The sequence below is a fragment of the Dipteris shenzhenensis genome, chromosome 27 (genome assembly GCF_047967505.1).
Source record: "Dipteris shenzhenensis isolate YYH24624 ecotype China chromosome 27, Dip_SZ_1.0, whole genome shotgun sequence".
In the NCBI taxonomy this organism is placed as follows: Eukaryota; Viridiplantae; Streptophyta; class Polypodiopsida; order Gleicheniales; family Dipteridaceae; genus Dipteris; species Dipteris shenzhenensis.
Window position 1 is genome coordinate 44,351,719 of NC_141622.1, and position 24,603 is coordinate 44,376,321.

At 42.8% G+C, this 24,603-nt stretch overlaps 1 protein-coding gene across 1 annotated transcript; it reads right to left on the reverse strand.

The window, feature by feature from the left end:
* Positions 1-475: 475 nt before the first annotated feature.
* Positions 476-24,070, reverse strand: LOC147884361 (uncharacterized). Its single transcript, XM_087398808.1, has 6 exons — positions 23,945-24,070; positions 21,398-21,481; positions 20,863-21,057; positions 20,652-20,738; positions 20,367-20,500; positions 476-961 (listed from the first exon to the last, which is right to left on the reverse strand). Exons 2-6 carry the CDS (start codon positions 21,452-21,454, stop codon positions 850-852), a joined length of 585 nt encoding a protein of 194 aa, XP_087254934.1. The 5' UTR covers positions 21,455-21,481; positions 23,945-24,070; the 3' UTR covers positions 476-849.
* Between the last annotated feature and the right edge of the window lie 533 nt (positions 24,071-24,603).

Here is a 24,603-nt window from a genome sequence, read left to right on the forward strand (position 1 = left end):
AGCCTGGCAATATTGTCATCAAGAAGGCATGCCACAAATTGTCTAAACATTCAAAAACAGATGGAAGAATGTAAATGCATTTATAGAGTCTTGAACCAGAGCTCCCCATTTGACATTTGCGTGACCATTTATGTGATCAAGACCCCAGGTGTACATCCTTCTCAAGCACTAGCTTGTGTGCCTATAGAGTAATCTATAAACGCTTACCGACGTAGCTTTTAAGGAGCACTATGCTTTCACTTAAAGCACAAAAGTGATGCAGGCAAAGAACATGACAATCACTGCTTCATTAAATGACACAACAGATCCCTGTATTTGATTGACTCATAGCGAAGACTCACCTTGTATATGAAGTAAAACTCAGAGAAACCAGAAGGCCTGCCATCCGGTACTTCACATACGAAGACAAGGAATCTTCACATTCTATCACAAATTAGAAACAAGGGTGGCTTTTGTCCAGGGTGACTTGCTTAGCCAGAAAAGAGTTTTTTTGGGTTGCAAGAAGCGGCATGTATATATGCATACGTTAGGTTTACTCAAACAGTTTCAAGGAATGTGCATTCTATTATAAAAGAAAATGTTCAACAGCATCCATACGCCCCTGAATTCGGCTGAGATGTTAGTGACATCTAATGACAGCAGGAAGCCATACAAAAAACCTATAAAGGTAAAGCACCAACTACGTTGAACTACAACACGTGTTAAAATCTGTTGCATACCATGCCTGCAGCGCTTCACCATGGAATAATTGAATCCACAGTCCACCACAATATCAAGATTGCAGAACAATTATGTAATTTGATGGAAATTTCAGTATGATTCTGTGAAGGCATCTAGCAAGGGAGATTTTCAAGTAATCTTATTTTTCTTATCTTGCATCTTGTCTCGCAAGTAATACAGCTTGTTCCTTCGCACCTTCCTGTGCTCAAGAACTTTTAATTCTTTGATGTTTGGTGAGAACCTGGAAAATACAAAGCGATGGATCAGTGTTCCAGCAATTGTAATTAAATGTGATTACATTTCACAAGAATTATCCATACGTTCCAAAGCAAACCCCACAAAAAAAAGAACAAAAGGCATAAAATTCTTGTTAATTCGTCGATTCCATTCTGGTACTATCTTCAACACAAGAAAATTATGGATAGGTCATGGAGATCAAAGGTCCTCTGATACCAATCTTGAGAAGCAATTAGGCTGCCATCAGAGCATATGCAGCATCAATGCCATGCCTTCAGTATAAATGCAAAAAGCAGGCATGACAAAAAATACAATAATCAGATATTTCTGCTAGTTCTCTGATAAGAAAGCCCATGGGCTTGTCTACAATGTCCCTCCTGGTGTTTGTGATCACAAGACACCGCTCTTTTTGACTTTGATTACTCAACCTCAATCATGCTTTCAGCCTTGTGTACTGTTGCTAATATCACAATGCCTCAAACCTGCAGCGCAGTAACTGAAAACTTCTTTCAGCTTCCTCACTCCAGAAAAAGGTACTTCCTTTTTCCATAAGTTGATTTGTCATAGGCAATACAACCTTAGCATAATCCTTGACAAATCGTGAGTAAAAAACCGAAAAGACCAAGGAACAGATACTTGACTTCTTTACAAAAGAAGTTACACTCAGATTGTTTCTCGTATAGACTTGAAAACTAGCGTCAATACTCCAAATGCTTGTGCATATTCTTACTGAAGATAAGAATATCATCAAAAAAGACAACCACAAATTTATTAGGTAGGGCCTAAGCACACTGTTCATTAGAGTCATGAATGTGGCAAGAGAATCAGTTAACGCAAAAGGGATCTCTGTACTTGAAAACGATCTTTTTGACTTCTAAAAGCAGTTTTGGGTACATCATAGCCTTCCTTGATGGTACCAGAACTTAATCAATTTTACGGAAGTGCTTTACACCTTGTGTTATGCTCTAGCCGAGATAGCATGACCTCGGAAAGATCGGTGGGCATTTTCTCTTAGATGACCGACTTTTGTAATATGTTATGTGCGTAAATTAAATGGTCAAGGGAAGTAACTGCCAAGTGTTGAAAATGGGAGAGGGTGAGAGACACATGATTGGAGACAAGAGCTGAGGCACAATAACTGATGTTGATAGTTGGTTAATTCGTAGAAAGTACATGGCCTCTTTTATAGGCTGGGCAAGCCTTATCTTCCCACACAGACACCTCATAGATGAGGTCACACACAAGAGAATCTAGATCCTATAATCTAGGTGAGGAATCACATCTACCACATGAGGTGGCACAAGTGGCCTCAAGACTCTTCACACTCACACAACTATATGACACTCCTAGGACTCTAGGACCACACACACTAGGACTCCGATTCCAACAAACCCCCCTTCGGAGCTAGGGTGAGAAATTATGACATCATCCAGACTGTGCATCCCAGGCAATCTCAGAGGCTAACAGCTGAGCATAATTCAAAGGTTGAACCAAGCATTCTCATGGCTTAGGTGTCAACATGATCAGAGACTCAAATCTGGGCATGGATGCATGACCAACTCATAGGTCTAGGGAGTACACCAACATCCTGAAACTCGGCCAGGCCTGATAAAGGAAAGACACAACAACCCCCCCTATCTCCTAACTGGGTACATGGAAATAAGTGGAGCCTTTTATAGGACAAGGCACACAAAAAGACAAATTATTACATCATTTTAGGGGGACTACCCAAGGCAGAGTACCTAACACACATGACTCTAGAAAGCCCACTCTTCATCTATCACCTCATGGAGGGATAGACCAGAAATAGCAGCAGTGCAGGCTTGTTCGTCAGGTCCAGAAGGTGTAGCTTCATCGTCTTCGTCCTCGCTCTGCTCCACAACCAGATTGGCATGTTCTTTGGCTTGTACCTTTGCCATTTTCTTGAAGCAACGATCCTCTGGATGGCCAAGTTTCTGACAGTAATTACATTTAAGAGGTTTTCCGTTCTTCTTGGGCTTATTTTTGAGAAAGAATGCTTTGCTAGATTCGAAGGAAGATTCTGCTTTCTCTGTAAGCTTACGGTCCTCATCAATGAGATGAGCTACCATATCCTTAAAGCACATATTGCGGCTGACTCTTAGGACAGCAAGGATCTCATTGTACTTGGAAATGTCTTCAATACTAGAGAGAAGTACAGCAGCTTGATCATCATCTTCAACAATGGCTCGGATGGCAGATAATTGTTGGAGAATTGACCCAAGATTGCTCAAGTGTTCATTGAGGGTTTCAGTTTCCTTCATCTTGAGCTTGAAGAGTTTTTGTTTGAGAAATACTTTGGAATTATTGATCTTATTTCCAAACAAATTCTCTAACTTTTCCCAAACATCGTTTGCTGTCTTATCAAAATCCACATGGTGCATAAGGTTGTCAGCTAAAGCTAGGCCAATGATAGCCATTGCTTTATCATTTTGGTTCTCCCACTCCTTGCCATTGGTGATATTCCATATGCCTTCTCGCATAAGAAGCCCGAATTTTGTCTGCCAAGTTGGGAAATTGCTCCCTGAGAATTTCTCGATGAACAAGGAGTTTTTTATGCTATCCATTGGTGGGAAGGTCTTAGCTGTTATTACAGCCAGTGTCTAAATCCCTTACAATGTTTACTCAGATTTCAAAAAAGGCCCAAATTTTACATGGTAGAAGCTTCAATTATGCCAAAGGAAGACACAGAACAGAAAAGCCCTAAATTTTAGGGTTAGGGTTGCTGCAAAATTAGGGTTTGCAAAAAATTGGGGCTTTTCTAAATTTCTGACAGAAGAGTTCTCGTTCAACGGTTGGGAACCCTCACATCATGAAAACACCCAAAAAATTCGAGAAGTTGAGCATAAATTGTAAAGGGGCGAAAATTAGGGTTTTGGGCAGTAAATTGGTCACGAACAGGACCTGTGTCAGTCAAAATGACGACTGAATTGCTGGGCTGCTACTGCATCAAGGCATCCTCAAGAGACAGGGAGGCAGCAAGGAATCAATGAGCCGAATCATGGACAACAGATCGTGAGGTTTATGGGCCCACCATGCTTCCACTGCATTGACGTGCGAGTCGATGGCCACGGCCCTCAGGTCATCAGTCGCCGAGTCAAGTCATCGCCAAGTCATTCCCACAAACGGCGCCAAGTCGTCGCCTTGTTACAAGACCGGAGCTGTCGCAAGTCTAGCTACGTGGGCAACCAGTTGCGTGGGCAACTAGAAGCAGCATGGGTGTACGGGCACTCAGCAGGTAGAAGCTCCGTAGTATGGCGGGCAGAATGGCGCACAAGGAAAAATAGCGGAGAGGCGGCAGCAACAAGGCCTGAGCAGATTGCGAGGGAGGCTGACTCAGATTTGGTGTGGCAGTGCAGGTGTGGCAACGAGGGGACGCAGGTGTGGCAGCGCAGCTCCTCGTTGATGACGCTCATCACCTCAAGGAGAGGAGGAAATCACGAGTAGCTACAAGAGGAGCTTACGAGGAGAGGAATGGGCAGGACGCTTCAAGGTGGCTCTGATACCAACTGTTGAAAATGGGAGAGGGTGAGAGACACATGATTGGAGACAAGAGCTGAGGCACAATAGCTGATGTTGATAGTTGGTTAATTCGTAGAAAGTACATGGCCTCTTTTATAGGCTGGGCAAGCCTTATCTTCCCACACAGACACGTCATAGATGAGGTCACACACAAGAGAATCTAGATCCTATAATCTAGGTGAGGAATCACATCTACCACATGAGGTGGCACAAGTGGCCTCAAGACTCTTCACACTCACACAACTATAGGACACTCCTAGGACTCTAGGACCACACACACTAGGACTCCGATTCCAACACCAAGGTCCTAGGTGAGGGTGTATTGGCATCGACTAGGTGGTTCTGAGTGCTAAGGCCTAGGTGCATCTAAATGTGTAATAATGCCAAGGGGCAAATGTTTTAATTGTGCCCCAAGAGAGGGGTAAATGGTGTACCAAGCTAAAGGCCTAAAATGATGACATGTGGCAGGGGTAACCATCTAGGGAACTGTGAGCTTGTGGATAGGCATGAGGAATGAAAAGTTACATATCTTTTGTGTGTATGCTATCCATGAGAAAGGCTGGGAGGAAATTTGTGATGCCAGCGCATGTGCTTCGTCTTACCCGTGATTGACGAAACGAGACAAGAGAGATTAGAAATTGTACGTAACAATTGGTATCAGAGCTTCAGGCTCGACAGGGAACTAGAAGCAAGATTACGCTGTGGGAGCGTATCATTCGGAGCACCCACTTGAAAACATTTGTGTAGAATATGAGCTCGTAATAATTAAGTACTCTCATGCCAACGGGTTTCCAGAGGATGGACTCTTGCCCCATCGATTTCTCTTCCCTGTGCTCTGTTGAAATATCCCGTTGCACTACATTCTACCGACGAGAAGGAAGGCGAACGACGTGTGTGTTAGGTGACTGTTTGTGGGCTTAACAGTGGCTCGTGAATGGGGAGGCCCTTCGACGCGAATAGCCCGTGAGCGAGGCGGCGGTGTCAAGCGTATCAGTGGCTTCATCGACGAAGCTTTCTCTTCTAAAGGCACGTTTTAGCACAAGAGTTTGTGGTGATGGCGCAACTTCGTAGTCACGCTGGTATCGTGTCGTGACTATTCTGAAAAGGTGGCCAATAGCGAGGACCTACCTGTGATATTATATGGCCTGTAATTTGACGAAACAGTAAGGATAGAGAAAGGAACGTCCGTCTTGCTTACGAGAACCCTGCTCCTATTTTGGATTGACTCAGCCGCTCCATGACTGGTAGCATCGTTGCTCATAAGGAAAGCGGGATATTTGCGCTACGTGAAGACTCCCAGGGGGCATTTTATTTCTTCTATACAAATTTTTAATTTTCAATTTGCAGTCGATTTATTCCTATACAGCAGAGTTTGCAGTCGATTTATTCATGTACAGCAAAGGGAAATCTGAAGTGAAAAAAAAAATAAAATCTATTTTCCCTTTTGAATCCATGGAGACAGAGGGACAAGATTCAAGGGTGAATCCTAGTTAATCTAGAGCACGGTCTACACAACAAGTGTCCCATCACACAACACCTACTCTGGTGGGTAGGATTTCTGTACTAGAAGATGCTTTACAGCAGATCATGAACCAGCAGCTTCAAGTGAATGATGGCCAAAATGAAATTAGGGAGATGGTGCAAGCCTTGTCGGCTAGACCATCTAGAAATGAAAAGGGCAAAGCTCTAGCAGAGCCAGAGCCCAGTATACACTCATCAGAACGTGCAAAGGTCAAGGTACCTAATATTGCAAACTATAGACCGGAAAAGTACACTGGTCGGATGACCGAGCGCAGTTCTGATGTGATCGAGGTTTGGTTACACAAGTGGGAAGAAGCCTTCGCCATTTGTGAAATCAGATCTGATCTAAAGAAAATCCGCGAGACCACTCACCTGTTTATTGAGGCAGCAGATAGATGGTGGATTAAGCAACAGAAAGATCAAGCCACCTGGGAAGGGTTTAAAGCTGAATTTAAGAAACACTTTGTTCCACCTGACGAAGAGTCCCGAGCTTGGGATGCATATAGAAACCTTCGCCAGAGGAATTTGTCGGTGGCAGAGTACACTGACAAGTTCAGGGAATGTGTTATGAAGATAGCAGACCCTCTCCCTATGTCGGTTTAGTTAAAAGACTATATCTATGTCAACACCCTTCGTCGTTCCTAGTACTAATTACGCCTGATCCTCTCTTGGATTTCGTTCTAACTAGTCACGGGCGATGGCTTTTCAATTATTCCTCCCAGCCAATTCTCAGGGATGTTGATGCATCATATTACGTACATTTTTTTTTCGTTATTTTCCATCATCCTTATCCCTGAGACCCTCAATTCCCTAGATAGTTCTCCTTGCCAAATGTCAACATTTTGGCCTCTCCACTTGGTGCACCATTTTACCCCTCTCTTGGGGCACATTAAAACCCACTTGCCCCTTGGCATTATTGCACATTTAGGTGCACCTAGGCCTTAGCACTCAGAACTATCTAGTCAATGCCATTTCGCCCTCACCTAGGACCTTGGCAGTTACTTCTCTTGACCATTTAATTACGCACATTAACTATTACAAAAGTTGGTCATCTAAGAGAAAATGCCCACCGATCTATCCGAGGTCATGCTATCTCGGCTAGAGCATAACATTCCTTCCCTCTTCAAGCATCAGCGTCCTCGATGATGAAATCTGGGAACGCTCTCCATAACTGGTATACGGATTCCCAGGTAGCTTCCGATAGAGGCTGACCATGCCATGCAACCAACACCGTGGGTATCTTCCGATTTCGTATTTGCATTGTTCCTCGGTCCAGGATTCTTGTTGGTTGGCGCCTTGCAATATCCTCTATCTCCTGAAACAAAACCACACCTTCGATTAGTGAGTCACCTGTATGCAAAAATTTCTTTAAGCGCGAAACATGAAAAACCGGGTGCACCTTACACCCCTGTGGCAATTCTAATTTATAGGCTACACTGCCTATTCTCTTTAGAATTAACCACGGCCCACAGTATCGAGGTGATAACTTAGCACACTCTCCTGAAGTCAACGACTTCGAGTGCGAAGGAATTCTGAGAAAAACTTTTTCTCCTTCTTCAAATACTCTTATAGACCGATTTTCATCCGCATACACCTTGGCTCTATCCATAGCCTGGCGGATATTAGCTCTCGCAAGTGCTAGCATCTCCCGCATCTGAACTACAAAGTTCGCGGCACTAGGCACTTTCTGAGGTACTCCAACTATAGTCGGATTGGCTGGTCTATAACCATAGTTCAGCTCAAACGGACTGAACCCAGTAGATGAATGTTTCCTATCATTGTAGGCAAACTCCAACAATGGCAACCACTTGTCCCATGTATGTTGCCTCAATGACACATATGCCCTCAGCATATCCTCTAAAGTCTCGTTGACTCTCTCCGTCTGACCATCCGTCTTAGGATGATCCCCACTACTCATTCCCAACTCAGTCCTTAGTGTCTCAAATACCGCTGTCCAAAAATGACCGGTAAATCTAACATCTCTGTCTGACACTATGGATCTAGGCAATCCATGCAGACGAAATATATGTCTAATGAACAAATCCGCCACTTGCGGGGCACTAACAGACTCTCTAGTCGGAATGAAGTGAGCCATCTTGGTTAGACGATCAACCACCACAAGGATAGAATTATATCATCCTTGTGTTGCAGGTAGCCCTACAATAAAGTCCATGGAAATGCTCTCCCACTTACTTAGTGGTATTTCCAAGGGCTGTAAAAGTCCGGGTGGCTTCACCCGCTCGGCCTTACTTACCTGACACGAGAAACACCGTGTCACATATTCATGAATATGCTTTTTCATCTTTGGCCAAAAGAAATCTCGCTTTACGAGATCATATGTCTTCTCGACTCCTGGATGTCCCGCACACGGGCTATCATGGCACTGCCGAATGACTCTCTGCCTGAGCTCATTCTGACCAGGTACTACAACCTTGCCATTTCTAACTAGCATACCATCCCTTATGGTATATCTTGCATAAGTTTGGCCTTTTCTGAATGCCAGGTCATCCTTTTCACTTTTCCCCGGGTTTTAACACATGAGCTTTAGGCCATAAGCTCTGGACAAACTCGTCCACCTTCTGAGTTTCTCTAATCTCGGTCATTAGAGCACTCTCTAATACCGTGAAACTCAGGTTGTGCATAATGCGAGACAACACATCAGCTACCTTATTGTCTTTTCCTCTTCGGTACCGAATCGTTAGATTAAACTCCTGCATGAGATCTACCCACCTAGCTTGGCGGCCCCTCAAGTCAGGCTGTTTACAAAAATGTTTCAGAGTATCATGATCCACATCCACATAAAACTCTGAACCATACAAATAATGTCTCCATGTTTTCAAAGCATGGATAACAGCATACAACTCTAATTCATGAGTTGGCCAATTCCTTTGAGAGGGAGAAAGCTTCTTGCTTTCAAAGGCTACTGGCCTTCCCTCTTGAAGGAGGACTGCTCCTACCGCAATGCCACTTGCATCGGTTTCTAGGAACAACGGTTTCTGGGGATCAACTATTTTTAACACCGGTCCTGAGACCACAGCTTGTTTTATGGTGTTAAAACTTTCCTGTTGATTCTGTCCCCAAACAAAAGGTACTTTATCTGAGGTCAGATCAGTCAATGGCGATACTATTCCGGAATATCCTTTGATATGCCTTCTATAAAACTGGACAAATCGCAAGAATGATCGCAACGCGGTCAGACTCTGAGGGATTGGCCAAGTTAGTATCGCAGCCACTTTCTTCGGATCCATTTCTACCCCCTGTGGAGTAATTATGAACCCTAAATACTCAAGCCTAACCATACACAGTATAGTTTTCTTTTCATTCACATAAAGACTGGCTTTTCTCAAAGTACTGAACACTATCCTTAAGTGTTCACGATGTTCAGTAACACTCTTACTGAATATCAGGATATCGTCAATAAAATGTACTACGAACTTTCCGATATACGGACGTAGTAAATCATTCATAAGCATGACGAAGGTCGCTGGAGCATTGGTAAGTCCGAAAGGCATTACCAAAAACTCATAATGACCAAACCTGCTCCTGAAAGCGGTTTTATGCACATCCTCGGCGGCTCTAATCCGGATCTGATGGTAGCCACACTTAAGATCTATCTTACTGAAAATCACGGCTCCATGTAATGCATCTAGCAAATCATCAATCCGAGCCATTGGATACCTGTGCTTAACAGTGATATTATTCAATGCTCTGTAATCTATACAGAGGCGAAACGTATCATCCTTTTTCCTCTTTAATATCACTGGCGAAGCAAAAGGTGAGAAACTTGGTTGAATCTGCCCCAACTTGAGGTATTCTTCCAGTTGTCTACGCACCTCCGCCTCTTCAGTAAAACTCATTCTATAGGGAGGTCTATTTACAGGTTCTGCCCCCGGGATCAGTTCAATCTTATGCTGAACTTTCCGCTCTGGAGGTAACCCATAAGGTAGTTCATCCCTAAAACATTCAGAGAACTCCTCTGTTATAAGATTAGCCAGCTTGGCCATCTCACCACTTTGCGTAACATCAGTGCTAGTCGAAGACTCATCCACCGGCTCTACCGATGCTGTGCAAAGGAATAAAAACTCTACTTGAGCTTTTCTGATTTCCATCACAGAAACCAGCGGTCCCTGAGGTATATCTTTTTCACCTCCTAAGACATAAATAGCATCATTCATCTTGAATTGATATACGTGCTTTTTCCAATCAATGGCTGGATTCTTCCTAGAATGCCACGCCATACCTAGGGCTATATCTGCATGAGCAAGCTTGGTCATTTCAAAATCAAGCTTCTCAGCATAGTCCTGAATCCGAAGCTCCAACTGGGTAACCCTTTGGTCCCATACTTCAGTTGAACTTCCATCAGCCATCCTGACTGTATACGCATAGTTAGATGGACTTGTCTTTAGTTTCAGCCTCTTCACGAGCTTGGAGTTAATCACATTGTGAGTTGACGCCGAGTCAAACAACACAATGACATCATGACTGGCCACTTGCCCTTTCATTTTAATTGACTCCGTATCATTAAAGGCCGTATACCCCGTTGCTGCAGGCTTAGATAGGATGTTATTAGGTGCACTCGTCACTAACTTAGCAACAGATACACATAACAAACAAGGTACTAACCTCTGAGAAGGTCCCGCCAGTTGCATCTGCATATGTTCCGCATTCGGACTCTCCTGCATTTCTACGTCGCATTCAGATATTATCATATTAGCCGTGCGACGGTCTTTATTCAGTGGACAATCCTTCCACTGATGTCGCTGAAGGCAGCCGAAGCACAATCCTTCTTTTCTAGCTTTCTCTTTTTGTTCAGGGGTCAACGAGGACTTTGACCAAGCCCGGGCTGCCATTGGAGTTATTTTCCTTTTCACCCCAACGGTGGTACTTGTTTATACTGGTCCCTCAACCCCGGCTTCACCTGCTTGGTTTGGCCACTTGGCTGCGAGACACTTGTCTTTGAAACCCATTTCCTCTGGAATCCCTCTTTTCTCAAGTGCTCATACTGAGTCCCTGCCTGCACAAATCCACCAGATCTACCTCTGGCATCCTCATAGTTCAGGGCTACTGCTATAGATTCATCTAGTGTAGTCACATATTTAGCCCGAACTTCCATTTTGATCTTGTCGTTCAGTCCATAGATATAGTCTTTTAACTGAACCGACATAGGGAGAGGGTCTGTTATTTTCATGACACATTCTCTGAATTTGTCAGTGTACTCTGCCACTGACAAGCTCCTCTGACAAAGATTTCTATAAGCATCCCAAGCTCGGGATTCTTCATCAGGTGGGAGAAAGTGTTTCTTGAATTCAGCTTTAAACCCTTCCCAGGTGGTTGGAGCAACTTGATCCTTCTGTTGCTTTATCCACCATCTGTCCGCTGCCTCAATAAACAGGTGTGTGGCCTCGCAGATTTTCTTTAGATCGGATCTAATCTCACAAATGGCGAAGGCTTCTTCCCACTTGTGTAACCAAACCTCGATCACATCAGAGCTGCGCTCGGTCATCCGACCAACGTACTTCTCCGGTCTATAATTAGCGATATTGGGCACTTTGACCCTTGCGCGCTCTAAGGAATGTATACTGGGCTCTGGCTCTGCTAGAGCTTTGCCCTTATCAATCCTAGACGGTCTAGCCGACAAGGCTTGCACCATCTCCCTGATCTCATTTTGACCAGCATTCACTTGAAGCTGCTGGTTCATAATCTGCTGTAAAGCATCCTCTAATATCGAAATCCTACCAATCAAAGTAGGTGCTGCATGATGTGACATCTGTTGTGTGGATTGAATCCTAGATTCTTCAGGATTCATCCTGGAATCTTGTCCTTCGGTATCCTTTTTTTTTTTTTAATAAAGAAAAAAATAAAATGTATATATCTCTTTTTTTTTTTCGCACACTAAATTCCAAGAAAAGTATTGAAATAACTACACTACAACTGGAAACTGGAAAATCTGTATAAGGGGAAAAAAGTGCTCCCTGGTAATTACTCCTGACCAGGATCTCCCTTTCTTTCTGACTTTTAATAAACAGTCGGGTCCCAGATTACGTCGTGAGTGGTTCCTGTTGTCAAACCAACGATAGCAATAGCGGTAGCCCTCTCCGAGATAGCGAAAAGCAAGAACAATGAGGGACAAAGGCAACGAGCTGTTGCTGCTGCGGGCGAGTACTGGAGAGCTCGTCGAGCGTAAGAAGCCGATCGAAGCGTGCTGCTGCTTGTAGCTACATCATGACGTAGTGGATGCCTTGTTGCGCAGGGCGTCGTCAAGAGTGCTCTTGACTTTAATCGTTCCCACGTTAAATTACCCCTGGCTATTGCTTTCCAAGTCCTTGCCTCGGCGCTCAGAGTATACGCCGCACGATGAAGCACCCAACTGCTTGGACGACACCCATTATCACGACCTTTCTCCGCTGCAGGCATTCCATTGCCCCAACTCCCGTAGCCACGGACAAGTCACTTCTCAATACTTTCCACGCTGCTACCGCTACCAGCCGCTGCGTCACGTCTGATCCCGTGACGAATTCCAAGCTTAACGACTTCCTATCCCTTAGTAGACCCTACGCTCCTCTTGGCGTAGATCAATCACCCGTCAGCGCGTCACCCACACCGGTCGTCGCAGCAGAAGACCAAACAAAATTGGCCGTCCACCTTCCCTTCACGCACCGCCTTGGCCTAGGTGAGGATGAGCCCGTCAGCTTTCCGTCGATCTTTTCCTTGTCTTGGCTCTGATACCAAATTGTCAACACCCTTCGTCGTTCCTAGTACTAATTACGCCTGATCCTCTCTTGGATTTCGTTCTAACTAGTCACGGGCGATGGCTTTTCAATTATTCCTCCCAGCCAATTCTCAGGGATGTTGATGCATCATATTACGTACATTTTTTTTTCGTTATTTTCCATCATCCTTATCCCTGAGACCCTCAATTCCCTAGATAGTTCTCCTTGCCAAATGTCAACATTTTGGCCTCTCCACTTGGTGCACCATTTTACCCCTCTCTTGGGGCACATTAAAACCCACTTGCCCCTTGGCATTATTGCACATTTAGGTGCACCTAGGCCTTAGCACTCAGAACTATCTAGTCAATGCCATTTCGCCCTCACCTAGGACCTTGGCAGTTACTTCTCTTGACCATTTAATTACGCACATTAACTATTACAAAAGTTGGTCATCTAAGAGAAAATGCCCACCGATCTATCCGAGGTCATGCTATCTCGGCTAGAGCATAACAATCTATGGACTGAATGACAAGATTAAAATGGAAGTTCGGGCTAAATATGTGACTACATTAGATGAATCTATTGCAGTAGCCCTGAACTATGAAGATGCCAAAGGCAGACCTAGTGGGTTTGTGCAGGCAGGGACTCAGCATGAGTATCCGAGAAAAGGGGGATTTCAAAGGAAATGGACTTCAAAGACAAGTGTCTCGCAGCCAAGTGGCCAAACCAAGCAGGTGAAGCCGGTTGAGGGACCAGCAAAGACAAGTATCACCGTTGGGGTGAAAAGGAAAGTAACTCCAATAGCAACCCAAGCTTGGTCAAAGTCCTTGTTGACCCCTAAACAAAAAGAGAAAGCTAGAAAAGAAGGATTGTGCTTTGGCTGCCTTTAGCGACATCAGTGGAAAGATTGTCCACTAAACAAAGACCGTCGCACGGCCAATATGATAATATATGAATGCGACGCGGAAATGCACGAGAGTCCCAATGCAGAACATATGCAGAGGCAATTGGCGGGACCTTCTCAGAGGTTAGTACCTGTGTTGTTAAGTGTGTCTGTTACTAAGTTAGTAAGCGGTGCACCTGGTAACATCCTTTCAAAGCCCGTAGCAACGGGGTATACGGTTTTCGATGAGCCCGAGTTAATTAAAATGAAAGGGCAAGTAACCAATCATGATGTGATTGTGTTGTTTGACTCAGCGTCAACGCACAATGTAATTAACTTGAAGCTTATTAAGAGGCTCAAGTTAAAAACTAGTCCGTCTGACTATGCTTATACAGTCAGGATGACGGACAGAAGTTCAACTGAAGTATGGGACCAAAGGGTTACCCAGATGGAACTTCGAATACAAGACTATGTTGAGAAGCTGGACTTTGAACTGACCAGGCTTGCTCACGCAAATATAGCCCTAGGCATGGCTTGGCATTTTTGAAAAAATCCAGCCATTGATTGGAAAAAGCATATTTACCAGTTCAAGATGAACGGAGTAGAATATGTTTTGTGAGGTGAAAAGGATTTACCTCGAGGACCATTGATTTTAGCCATGGAAATTCGGAAGACTCCGAAAGAGTTTTTGTGTCTGTGTATAGCATCGGTAGAGTTGATTGATGATGCGTCGACTAGCACTGAGGCTACCCAAGATGGGAAAATGGCCGAGTTGGCTAAAGAGATATTGGAGAAGTTCTCTGATTGTTTTAGGGATGAGTTACCTTATGGGTTACCTCCAGAGCGGAATGTTCAACATAAAATTGAGCTTATCTCGAGGGCAGAACCTGTAAATAGACCTCCCTATAGATTAAGCTTTACAGAAGAAGCTGAGGTGCGAAGACAACTGGAAGAATACCTCAAGCTGAGGCAGATTCAACCTAGTTTTTCACCTTTTGCTTCGCCAGTGATATTAAAGAGGAAGAAAGATGATACTTTTCGTCTCTGTATAGATTACAGGCATTGAATAATATCACTGTTAAGCACAGGTATCCGATGGCTCGGATCGATGATTTGCTAGATGCATTGCATGGAGCCGTAATTTTCAGTAAGATAGATCATAAGTGTGGCTACCATCAGATCCGTATTAGAGCCGAGGATGTGCATAAAACCGCTTTTAGAAGTAGGTTTGGTCATTATGAGTTTTTGGTAATGCCCTTTGGACTTACCAATGCTCCCACTACATTCGTCATGCTTGTGAACGATTTACTACGTCCATATATCGGAAAGTTTGTAGTACATTTTATTGACGATATTCTGGTATTCAGTAAAAGCATTACTGAGCATCATCAACAATAGTGTTCAGTACTTTAAGAAAAGCCAGTTTTTATGTAAATAAGAAGAAAACTATACTGTGTATGGTTAGACTTGAATACTTAGGATTCATAATTACTCCAGAGGGGGTAGAAATGGATCCAAAGAAAGTGGCTATGATACTGACTTGGCCAATCCCTCAGAGTTTGACCGCTTGCGATCATTCTTGAGATTTGTCCAATTTTATCGAAGGCATATCAAAGGATATTCCGAAATAGTATCGCCATTGACTAATTTGACCTCAGATAAGTACCTTTTATATGGGGACAGAATCAACAGGAAAGTTTTAACACCATAAAACAAGCTGTGGTCACAGGACTGGTGTTAAAAATAGTTGATCCCCAGAAACCATTGTTCCTTGAAACCGATGCAAGTGGCATTGCGGTAGGAGCAGTTCTCCTCTAAGAGGGAAGGCCAGTAGCTTTTGAAAGCAAAAAGCTTTCTCCCTCTCAAAGGAATTGGCCAACTCATGAATTAGAGTTGTATGCTGTTGTCCATGCTTTGAAAACATGGCGACATTATTTGTATGGATCAGAGTTTTATGTGGATGTTGATCATGATACTCTGAAACATTTTTGTAAACAACCTGACTTGAAAGGCCGCCAAGCTAGGTGGGCAGAACTCATGCAGGAGTTTAATTTGACGATTCGGTACCGAAGAGGAAAAGATAATAAAGTTGCTGATGCATTGTCACACATTATGCATAACATGAGTTTCACGGTGTTAGAGAGTGCTCTAATGGCCGAGATTAGAGAAATTCAAAGGTGGACGAGTTTGTCCAGAGTCTATGGCCTAAGGCTCATATGTTAAAACCCGCGGAAAACGAAAAGGATGACCTGGCATCTAGAAAAGGCCAAACTTATGCAAGATATGCCATAAGAGATGGTATGCTGAAAAGAAATGGCCAGGTCGTAGTACCTAGTCAGAATGATCTCAGACAGAGAGCCATTCAACAGTGCCATGATAGCCCATGTGCGGGACATCCAGGAGTCGAGAAGACATATGATCTCGTGAAGCGAGATTTCTTTTGGCCAAAGATGAAAAAGCATATTCATGAATATGTGACACGGTGTTTTTCGTGTCAGGTAAGTAAGGCCGAGCGGGTGAAGCCACCCGGACTTTTACAGCCCTTGGAGATACCACTAAGTAAGTGGGAGAGCATTTCCATGGACTTTATTGTAGGGCTGCCTACAACACAAGGTGGATATGATTCTATCCTTGTGGTGGTTGATCGTCTTACCACGATGGCTCACTTCATTCCAACTAGGGAGTGTGTTAGTACCCCGCAAGTGGCGGATTTGTTTATTAGACATATATTTCGTCGCAAGTGGCGGATTTGTTTATTAGACATATATTTCGTCTGCATGGATTACCCAAATCCATAGTGTCAGACTGAGATGTCAAATTTACCGGTCATTTTTGGACTGCGGTATTTGAGACACTAAGGACTGAGTTGGGAATGAGTAGTGGGGATCATCCAGAAACGGATGGTCAAACAGAAAGAATCAACCAAATTTTAGAGGATATGCTTAAAGCATATGTGTCATTGAGGCAACATACATGGGACAAGTGGTTGCCATTGTTGGAGTTTGCCTACAATGATAGAAAACATTTCTCTACAGGGTTCAGTCCGTTTGAACTGAACTATGGTTATAGACCAACGAATCCAACTATAGTTCGAGTACCTCAGAGAGTGCCTAGTGCCGCGAACTTTGTGACATCCGCCAAGCTATGGATAGAGCTAAGGTGTATGCGGATGAAAACCGATCCACTAGAGAATTTAAGGAAGGAGAAAAAGTTTTTCTCAGAGTTCCTTCGCACTCCAAGTCTTTGACTACAGGAGAGTGTGTTAAGTTATCACCTCGATATTGTGGATTCTAAAAAGAATAGGCAAGGTAGCCTATAAATTAGAATTACCACAGGGGTGTAAGGTGCACCCAGTGTTTCATGTTTCTCGTTTAAAGAAATTTTTGCATACTGGTGACTCACTAATCGAAGGTGTGGTTTTGTTTCAGGAGATAGAGGATAATGCAAGATGCAAACCACAAGAATCCTGGACCGAGGAACAATGCAAGTGCGCAATCGGAAGATACCCACAGTGTTGGTTGCATGGCATGGTCTACCTCTATCGGAAGCTACCTGGGAATCCGTATATCAGTTACGAAGAGTGTTTTCAGATTTCATCATCGAGGACGATGATGCTTGAAGAGGGAAGGAATGTTATGTTGTAGCCGAGATAGCATGACCTCGGAAAGATCGGTGGGCATTTTCTCTTAGATGACCGACTTTTGTAATATGTTATGTGCGTAAATTAAATGGTCAAGGGAAGTAACTGCCAAGGTCCTAGGTGAGGGGTATTGGCATCGACTAGGTGGGTCTGAGTGCTAAGGCCTAGGTGCATCTAAATGTGTAATAATGCCAAGGGGCAAATGTTTTAATTGTGCCCCAAGAGAGGGGTAAATGGTGTACCAAGCTAAAGGCCTAAAATGATGACATGTGGCAGGGGGAACCATCTAGGGAACTGTGGGCTTGTGGATAGGCATGAGGAATGAAAAATTACATATCTTTTGTGTGTATGCTATCCATGAGAAAGGCTGGGAGGAAATTTGTGATGCCAGCGCTTGTGATTCGTCTTACCCGTGATTGACGAAACGAGACAAGAGAGATTAGAAATTGTACGTAACACCTTGCCACTGATCAAAGACGTCATCAATGCAAGCATTGGATATTTTAATTGTTACCTTATTAAGGGCATGATAATCTATGTACAGTCGCATAGATCCATCTTTCTTTTTTGTTAAAATAGCTGGTTGGAGAAATATTGAGCTGAATTTTCCATTTCCTAAGGTACTCTGAGTCTCTGACAACTGCAGCTCTTCTCCAGTTTACTTAAATGATAAGGTGCTTTGGAAACAGCGCTAGCTCGTGGAACTAATATAGATGAATCCAGGAACATTCCCAAACTCATCCTCTAAAAACACAACATAGTGCAGTTTCAATCTCATGATAGTCACTCACAAGGTTGAAAACCATAAACTCCATCATGCATAGCAGGGACTAGCTACTATGACATCCCCACTGACGTCATCGTGGAACTAACTCTATCCTATGATCTATTTTCCCTCAAGGGTTTAACAATCAGAAAGGTCTTTCAGGAAAGCATTAGTATGCTTGTATAACAAAAATTTCAAGACACCGCTCCTTTTTATTTGCAAAGAACTTTGAGAGCAAAGAAAACATCACAAAGGAATACCTTAGCATCGTCCTATTTGACCAAGCGCTCAAACTGCATAGAGCCTTTTTCCCCCCTTTTTTTTCCAGTGAAAAAGACTCTATTAAGTATGAAAAATACCCCAAGAGCAATGCTCATGGCAGAAATACATCATGCGGAGCATAAGAAACAAAACACCTAGAGTATGCAAAAACCGCTCATAAAAAGAGCTAAAAAAGCACCAAGGTTGAAGCTGAACGTGCCACCTCAACCCTGTGGTGGACTCAGAGAAAAAAGGGGAGCCACTCCACTCCCTCAAGAAACAGTCCTCTTGGATGAAGCCGCCAGGGAAGAGTCCAAATAGTAGCCATCTCGCTAGAATCTCCCAAAAAGTATCCACCAAGGCATGTGCAAATTCATAAGGAATGTGGCGAACATCATCCCGAGAGCATGACTCAACAAAATGTTGGTGAATAGAGAAAGCCCAAGAAGGATCATCCCTTTGGCATCTAAAGAAACAAATGTATCATCCGCAAGCTCATTGGCAAGTAAAAACCAAAGGGCTTTTAGAGATAAAGAACTCAGCTAATCCAAAGAATTACCCAATGCAAATTCAAAGCAAAGGGCTGTTAAAAACAAAAGTTATACTTCAATCACAGGTGAAGTTTGCAACTACAGCAAACAAATTCTAATAAAACAAGAGATTCAACTCGTCTTGGAAAATATTAGCAAAACTGTTGCTAATAAATCGACAAGAGTACATGTCTTTAATTCCTATGTCTTTGAAGACAATATTTAATGTTATTAGACGCATACCTCACACCATTGATTCTTGAAGTCCCGAAAACACCTACCTAAGCAAGGCACTACAACATGCACAAGAAAATTGATGATACACAAATAGAAAGATCTATCCGTTCCATTGTTTACTGGACGCTCATCAATTTTCACAAATCAGCCTTTGCTTACTCATAAAACTTCTTCAACATAAAAGAAGTGACGACAATGCACAAACAATAGTGTCTATTATACTCACTCGTAAAAATCAGCCTTTGCTTACTCATAAAACTTCGTCAACATAAAAGAAGTCACGACAGTGCACAAACAAGTGTGTCTATTACACTCACTCGTCGTACAGCATCAGCATCGAACAAATGATATGCCACTAGCGAGCCCTATGAACATTCAGCAACCGATACAATTCTCTAGTTCAGCCCAAAGCAATACAATCGGTGAGCATCTTGGCTGTCATGTGGGCAGGAGACTCATGGTGGAGAGGGGGCTGCCACATGGGCAGCATCTCACAGAAAAAAAGGCAGAAGGGCTGCCATGTGGGCAGCACACAGTAGCCTGGCAGAGGCACAGCATGTCGTGGATGTGCGGGCTGGAACAGGCCCCTGATAAAGGCGCACAGGAGGCGGGAAAAGATTTGGCAGCATGGTAGCGCAAAGGCGCCTGCACAGCAAGGTATTTGGATCTGGACAGAAAGTCTACAGAAGCTCGAGGTGGAGCACGCAGGCTCGAGTCTAGAGATAGCCGGCAGATAGGACAAGTACCTTGTGGTAAGATCAGAGGACGTAAGATTAGAGGACCACACCATTGATGGGATTCTGGATCTATCTCTTTTGTATTGTGTCCATAGCTTTGGACGGAAATATATTATTTTGGTGTATTCTATATCTGGCTGGTTCATTGTCTATTGATGAGTCTGCACACCTATGCTATGCACATTAAGTTAAGAAGTTTGTGATTCCACACCCCACACCACACTGTGTGAGCTCCTGAGCTATTCTATCAGTCTTCCACTGTGCGTACCCTCTGTTGGTTGATTTCTAACACTTGGTGTGAACGTTGATCTCCAATTTTCTAATCCACAAGATTTGATGCATGCTAGAAGACTCAATCATGGCAACGAAGCATCTTTGCATCCAAAAATTGGAATGGACTTAGGGTTAGGCATGAAGGGGCCGAAGGAGAGATGACTGCATCTAGCGAGTGGTAGACTGCCAAAGTCAAAATTTTCAGAACATTGCCTGGAATCCCATAAAGAGTACAAAATTCAATCCAGTCGTGTGCATATATTTATGTCCCCATTGAAGAAAAGAGACCAGGAGAATTTGGTGTTACTTACAATGGGAATAGCATCTCCACTCCAACACCTGCAAGAAATCTCCGGATTCGAAAAGTGGATTGCGAGCCACTTCTCCGTATTGCCATCACGATACCTCGAAAAGAAGAAACTCTTCTCTTGTTCTCTGGCACCTCCTGCACTCACAGTTGCAATCTATACAATAAAACAACCGTACAACTTATTTTTCCCTTCATGGCCAAAACATGCCACTATTATGACAGGGGATGTATTACACTCCAACCTGAAGCTGAAAAATATAAATATTTAAGAGGAGAATGATCTTACAACTTTAAGTTGCACTACATCACCGGGCCTTAGGTCTGGTACAGCTCTTTCAACTTTTGCTGCAGCAACAGCTTCCTTGTCTAAGATCTGGGTAATCAATAAAACCAACTTATGAATGTAATACACATTAAAAGCCAGCAAGTCAAACCCTCGTATTCTAGGTTCACGGGTCCTTCAATCTACAGCAATTCAAAATATGAGCACTGCTCACCTGCATAATATAAGCAGCTGTTTTAGTTAGCTTTTTTGTTTTCAAGTATTGGGGTTTTTCTTCCAACGTATGCAAGACTTCTGTTGATCCAACAGCAGTCTGAAGACCCCGTGCTGACATGGTGAGTGTGCCGCCATAATCTACTATCTTTTTTATGGTCTGTGAATTCAAAAAGGTTCCCCCATTCTTGCATACCTGCAAAAGCCTCAAAATGCCAGGCACGCCTTTGTATCAAGTCCCGACTATATATTGTAAGAGTAACTTCATCTACAGACTACAACAGAAAGATTGAAACCAACCTTTTCCTCATAAAGGCAAGTGTCCAATATATCTGAAACTAGACAAGAAACTTAATAATATATTGGAAATCTTAACATTCGCTGTTTAATTTGGATTCGCTTTCTTCTTTTTCAGTCGAACAAGTAGGTCATGTTGTGTTTTAGACATTAAAATTTATTAAAGTGCAAGCGAAAGAGCACTGAATTAGCATCCAAAGTGGCTAAGAGTACTAAGAGGAGGTAAAGGAGAAACACACCTGATTCAAGAAAGAAGGGCACCGTGTTCTTAAGCTGTGCATAATGGAGGAGTGCATGAAAGATGGAAATCAGAGCTATGATGCCTGAAGAAAGAACACAAGGAAAAGTTAACTTCAACCTGAAAGGTCAAACATATTACAACAACAGAATGCCAAATCCACAGGTTTCTCTAAAGATTGAAACACATTGCCATGCCAATTCCTCTAAAGCCCTCATAGAGTTTCTCTGATCAGACACCAAAGCTGGGAGTTTTGCTCATGGACAGAAACAATAGCAAGTAGAATTCAATAGAACCATTTTATTCCCAGATTCATAGCTCAAAGTGAGCCTTGCGGTAGCATAGTCTTGTTTTTCGAGAAATTGGGAATGACACAGCCTGCTAATCTTATTTCCCACACTTGTGAAGGTCACACGCTGCTTCCTTCTCAATCATTAAGTTGAAGGTCTCGAGAACCATTGGCATTGGCTCAAGGACTTTGTAGAGCTAAAATAGGTGCCACAGCAGTCTAGGACTGCCCCCAAGTTTTATGATTTGCTGAGAAAAATGTTTTCCGTGAACACTTGTGACTGACACTCATCACGTCTCTTATTGGGTTTTGGGATCATATGATAAGATTTGGACAAAGACACAAAAACATCATTCCACCAACCATAAAAATTACATGGAATAACTTGGGCTCCAATACAATATAAAAACACACATCCTGAGGTATGGAATATTTTGGGTCCCACGTTCATGATGCTGCAAGCCTGTGATGTTTGCAATCCAACCCTTTGCTATGGGAATGCTTGAATTCCGCCTTGTTGTCTAGCCAAGTAATTGTTGTGGTCAACTTTGCCATGTGGCATTGAAGTGCATGGAGAAGGGAGGATAAGAGATGAGCCTACAAGCATAATTTTCAAATGTTTTTCTTCACTAATACTTCAATCTTTATATAATTTCTGTGTAGCCAATTAATTGGTGTGGTCAAATTTACCATGTGGCATAGACTTGTAGGGAGAATGGAGGATAAGAGATGAGCCTTCAAACATAATTTTCAAATGTTCTTATATTTTAATTTCCATATAAGTTTTGAATATATTAAGAAACTATGCAAAATTAATAAGGCTCATATTGCACTTCACAAGATCTTTTCAAGCTCACTAATAAGCGCAACTTCCAAGCAGGTAGTAGCTTCATCATTTGGTCCTTCTTGTGGTTCCATGTGAAGTCCAGAAGTCGAGATTCTGTGAGAATAGGCATTCCGTATTTAAATGCTCAGAGGTTGAAGGGATCCAAACCTAAATTCTTGAAGCTCATCAATGAAGAAAGAAAACTTCACTCTTAAGGAGGACTTAGAAGAGGACAATTACCACAAGCTAGAGGACACTTACCACAAGCAGAGCTCCAGCCAAACTGGAGGCTGTAAAGACACAAACAGACACAAGTCTCAAGGAAGCCTCAAGCTGCCTATAGATTATCAAGAAAGGTAAAAATGCCTCTGCACTCCAGCCACCAAAGAAAAGGTAGAAGGAACTCATGCACATGTTGTAAACACGTCATCGAAGGAGACCCAATACAGCATAGGGAAACTGTTAGAAAACAGAGACGGAGATTGCTTGCTGTAGTCAACACTCCTGCCAGCAGAAGAATATATAAACGCAGCCCAGCAAATACACAGTGCTAAAATCACATATCGCTCATTTCCCTCATGCACACATGTAGATAGAGATAGATACAGACACAGCTCAATGCACAATATATATAATAGCAAAACATGTATTGAAGATTGCTCCAAAGATGGACAAAACCTAATACAAAAGGTGTGCTCAGTGTGCCACCATCTAGCAGATAGGGTACTGTCCAGATGTAGACAAAGCTTAGAACTCAAAATTTTCCTATGGATTTTTGTGTTTTTTTTCAAAGTTTAAAGCTAAAATGGAGAGTTCAAAGCTGTAGAAAGTTAGTCTTTCAGATTCTAGTATGGTTCAACATCTAACGTTTCCGAAACGTTCTTGTTCCCTGGTAAGTATGGGTGCAAGTTGCAATGATGGGATCCTCCGATTACACTACAACCAATATTGCCCATCGACATCCAGTTGGCTGTTACAACTTCCGAGTGTGGGGTTCCCCCCAAGACCAGCCCTTGTTCAGGACTGATGCTATGAAACTTAAGTTACGGCAGCTCATAAGGCAGAAGAGAAGCGACCCTTTCAGAAATTAGAGAAAGCTGGAATTCTGAATGTAAGCTTATTGATGGCGAGGTGCTCGATGGGGAAGTTGTCGAAGAAGAGACTTTGGTAGCAACCATTGATTCTGTTAGGCTATTCCAAGCATGGGCAATCCCATGACTGGCTCTTGTTAATTATTGATGCTACAAAATACAACGTAAAAGTATATTCTCTCATTTTGTAGTTACTTCAGTTGTAAAGCTTGCGCCCACGCAAATCACCACGTGTTTAATAGCTAGACCTTTTATGCAACGTGATAGAGAAATGAAGGAAACATAGCTTTACTGGCTAACAGAAAGCGAAAGCGATGACAAGAGGAGTGTGGAGGAGCATACACCAGCTACAAGACGAGTTTTGAACACAATCCGCAATTGTTGTCGAGAAACAGTCGAAGCAGTTGGTGAACACATGGTTCCCTTTTGAAAAGTCGAGCACTCTAACGGGTAAAAGCGCTCATATTGAGAAAGGCTGAGGTGTAGGCTAAGAAGGGGAATTGTGCTTGGGTCCCGTGTTTTTTGCATGCCATAGGCAAATGCCTCACCGTTTTGTTTATTATAACAAACTTGATTTTAGTTTCATATAGGGGTTCAACTTTGTTTTAGTGGTATCCAATTGAACATTGCTCATGATGACTAGAAAAAACAAACATTGATGGCTTAGTGATTATTTTTTTAGCCATCTACATCTAATTTATCACTATTGCCTTTCCCTTAACTATTGGTTTTGGTACATTTAATGTCTGCATTAGAGCCGTTGTAATTATATTTTTGTCAATTTGAGTCTTTACCAAGCATGTTATTTTGTTAGCTCCTTTTGGATCTTCTCTAGGTTCTTCATCCATAATGGTATTCAAGGTTGGTGTGCCCTTCTTACTAACATAATAATTTTTTCTTACTATAATCCAATGTTCCTAAAGTTCAAATGTTTTCATACTTGATAAAAGTTTCTAATTAGTGGGAATATGGCACCTATATAGTTCACTTTCTAACCTCTT

What these genes read in the sequence shown, in the direction of transcription:
- LOC147884361 (XM_087398808.1), bottom strand. Translation starts at nt 21,454, where the DNA reads ATGCACTCCTCCATTATGCACAGCTTAAGAACACGGTGCCCTTCTTTC. An exon ending in GCCCTTCTTTCTTGAATCAG is followed by an intron (nt 21,058 to 21,397) that starts GTGTGTTTCTCC and finishes AGGCTTTTGCAG; the next exon opens with GTATGCAAGAATGGGGGAAC. An exon ending in CAGCTGCTTATATTATGCAG is followed by an intron (nt 20,739 to 20,862) that starts GTGAGCAGTGCT and finishes TTGATTACCCAG; the next exon opens with ATCTTAGACAAGGAAGCTGT.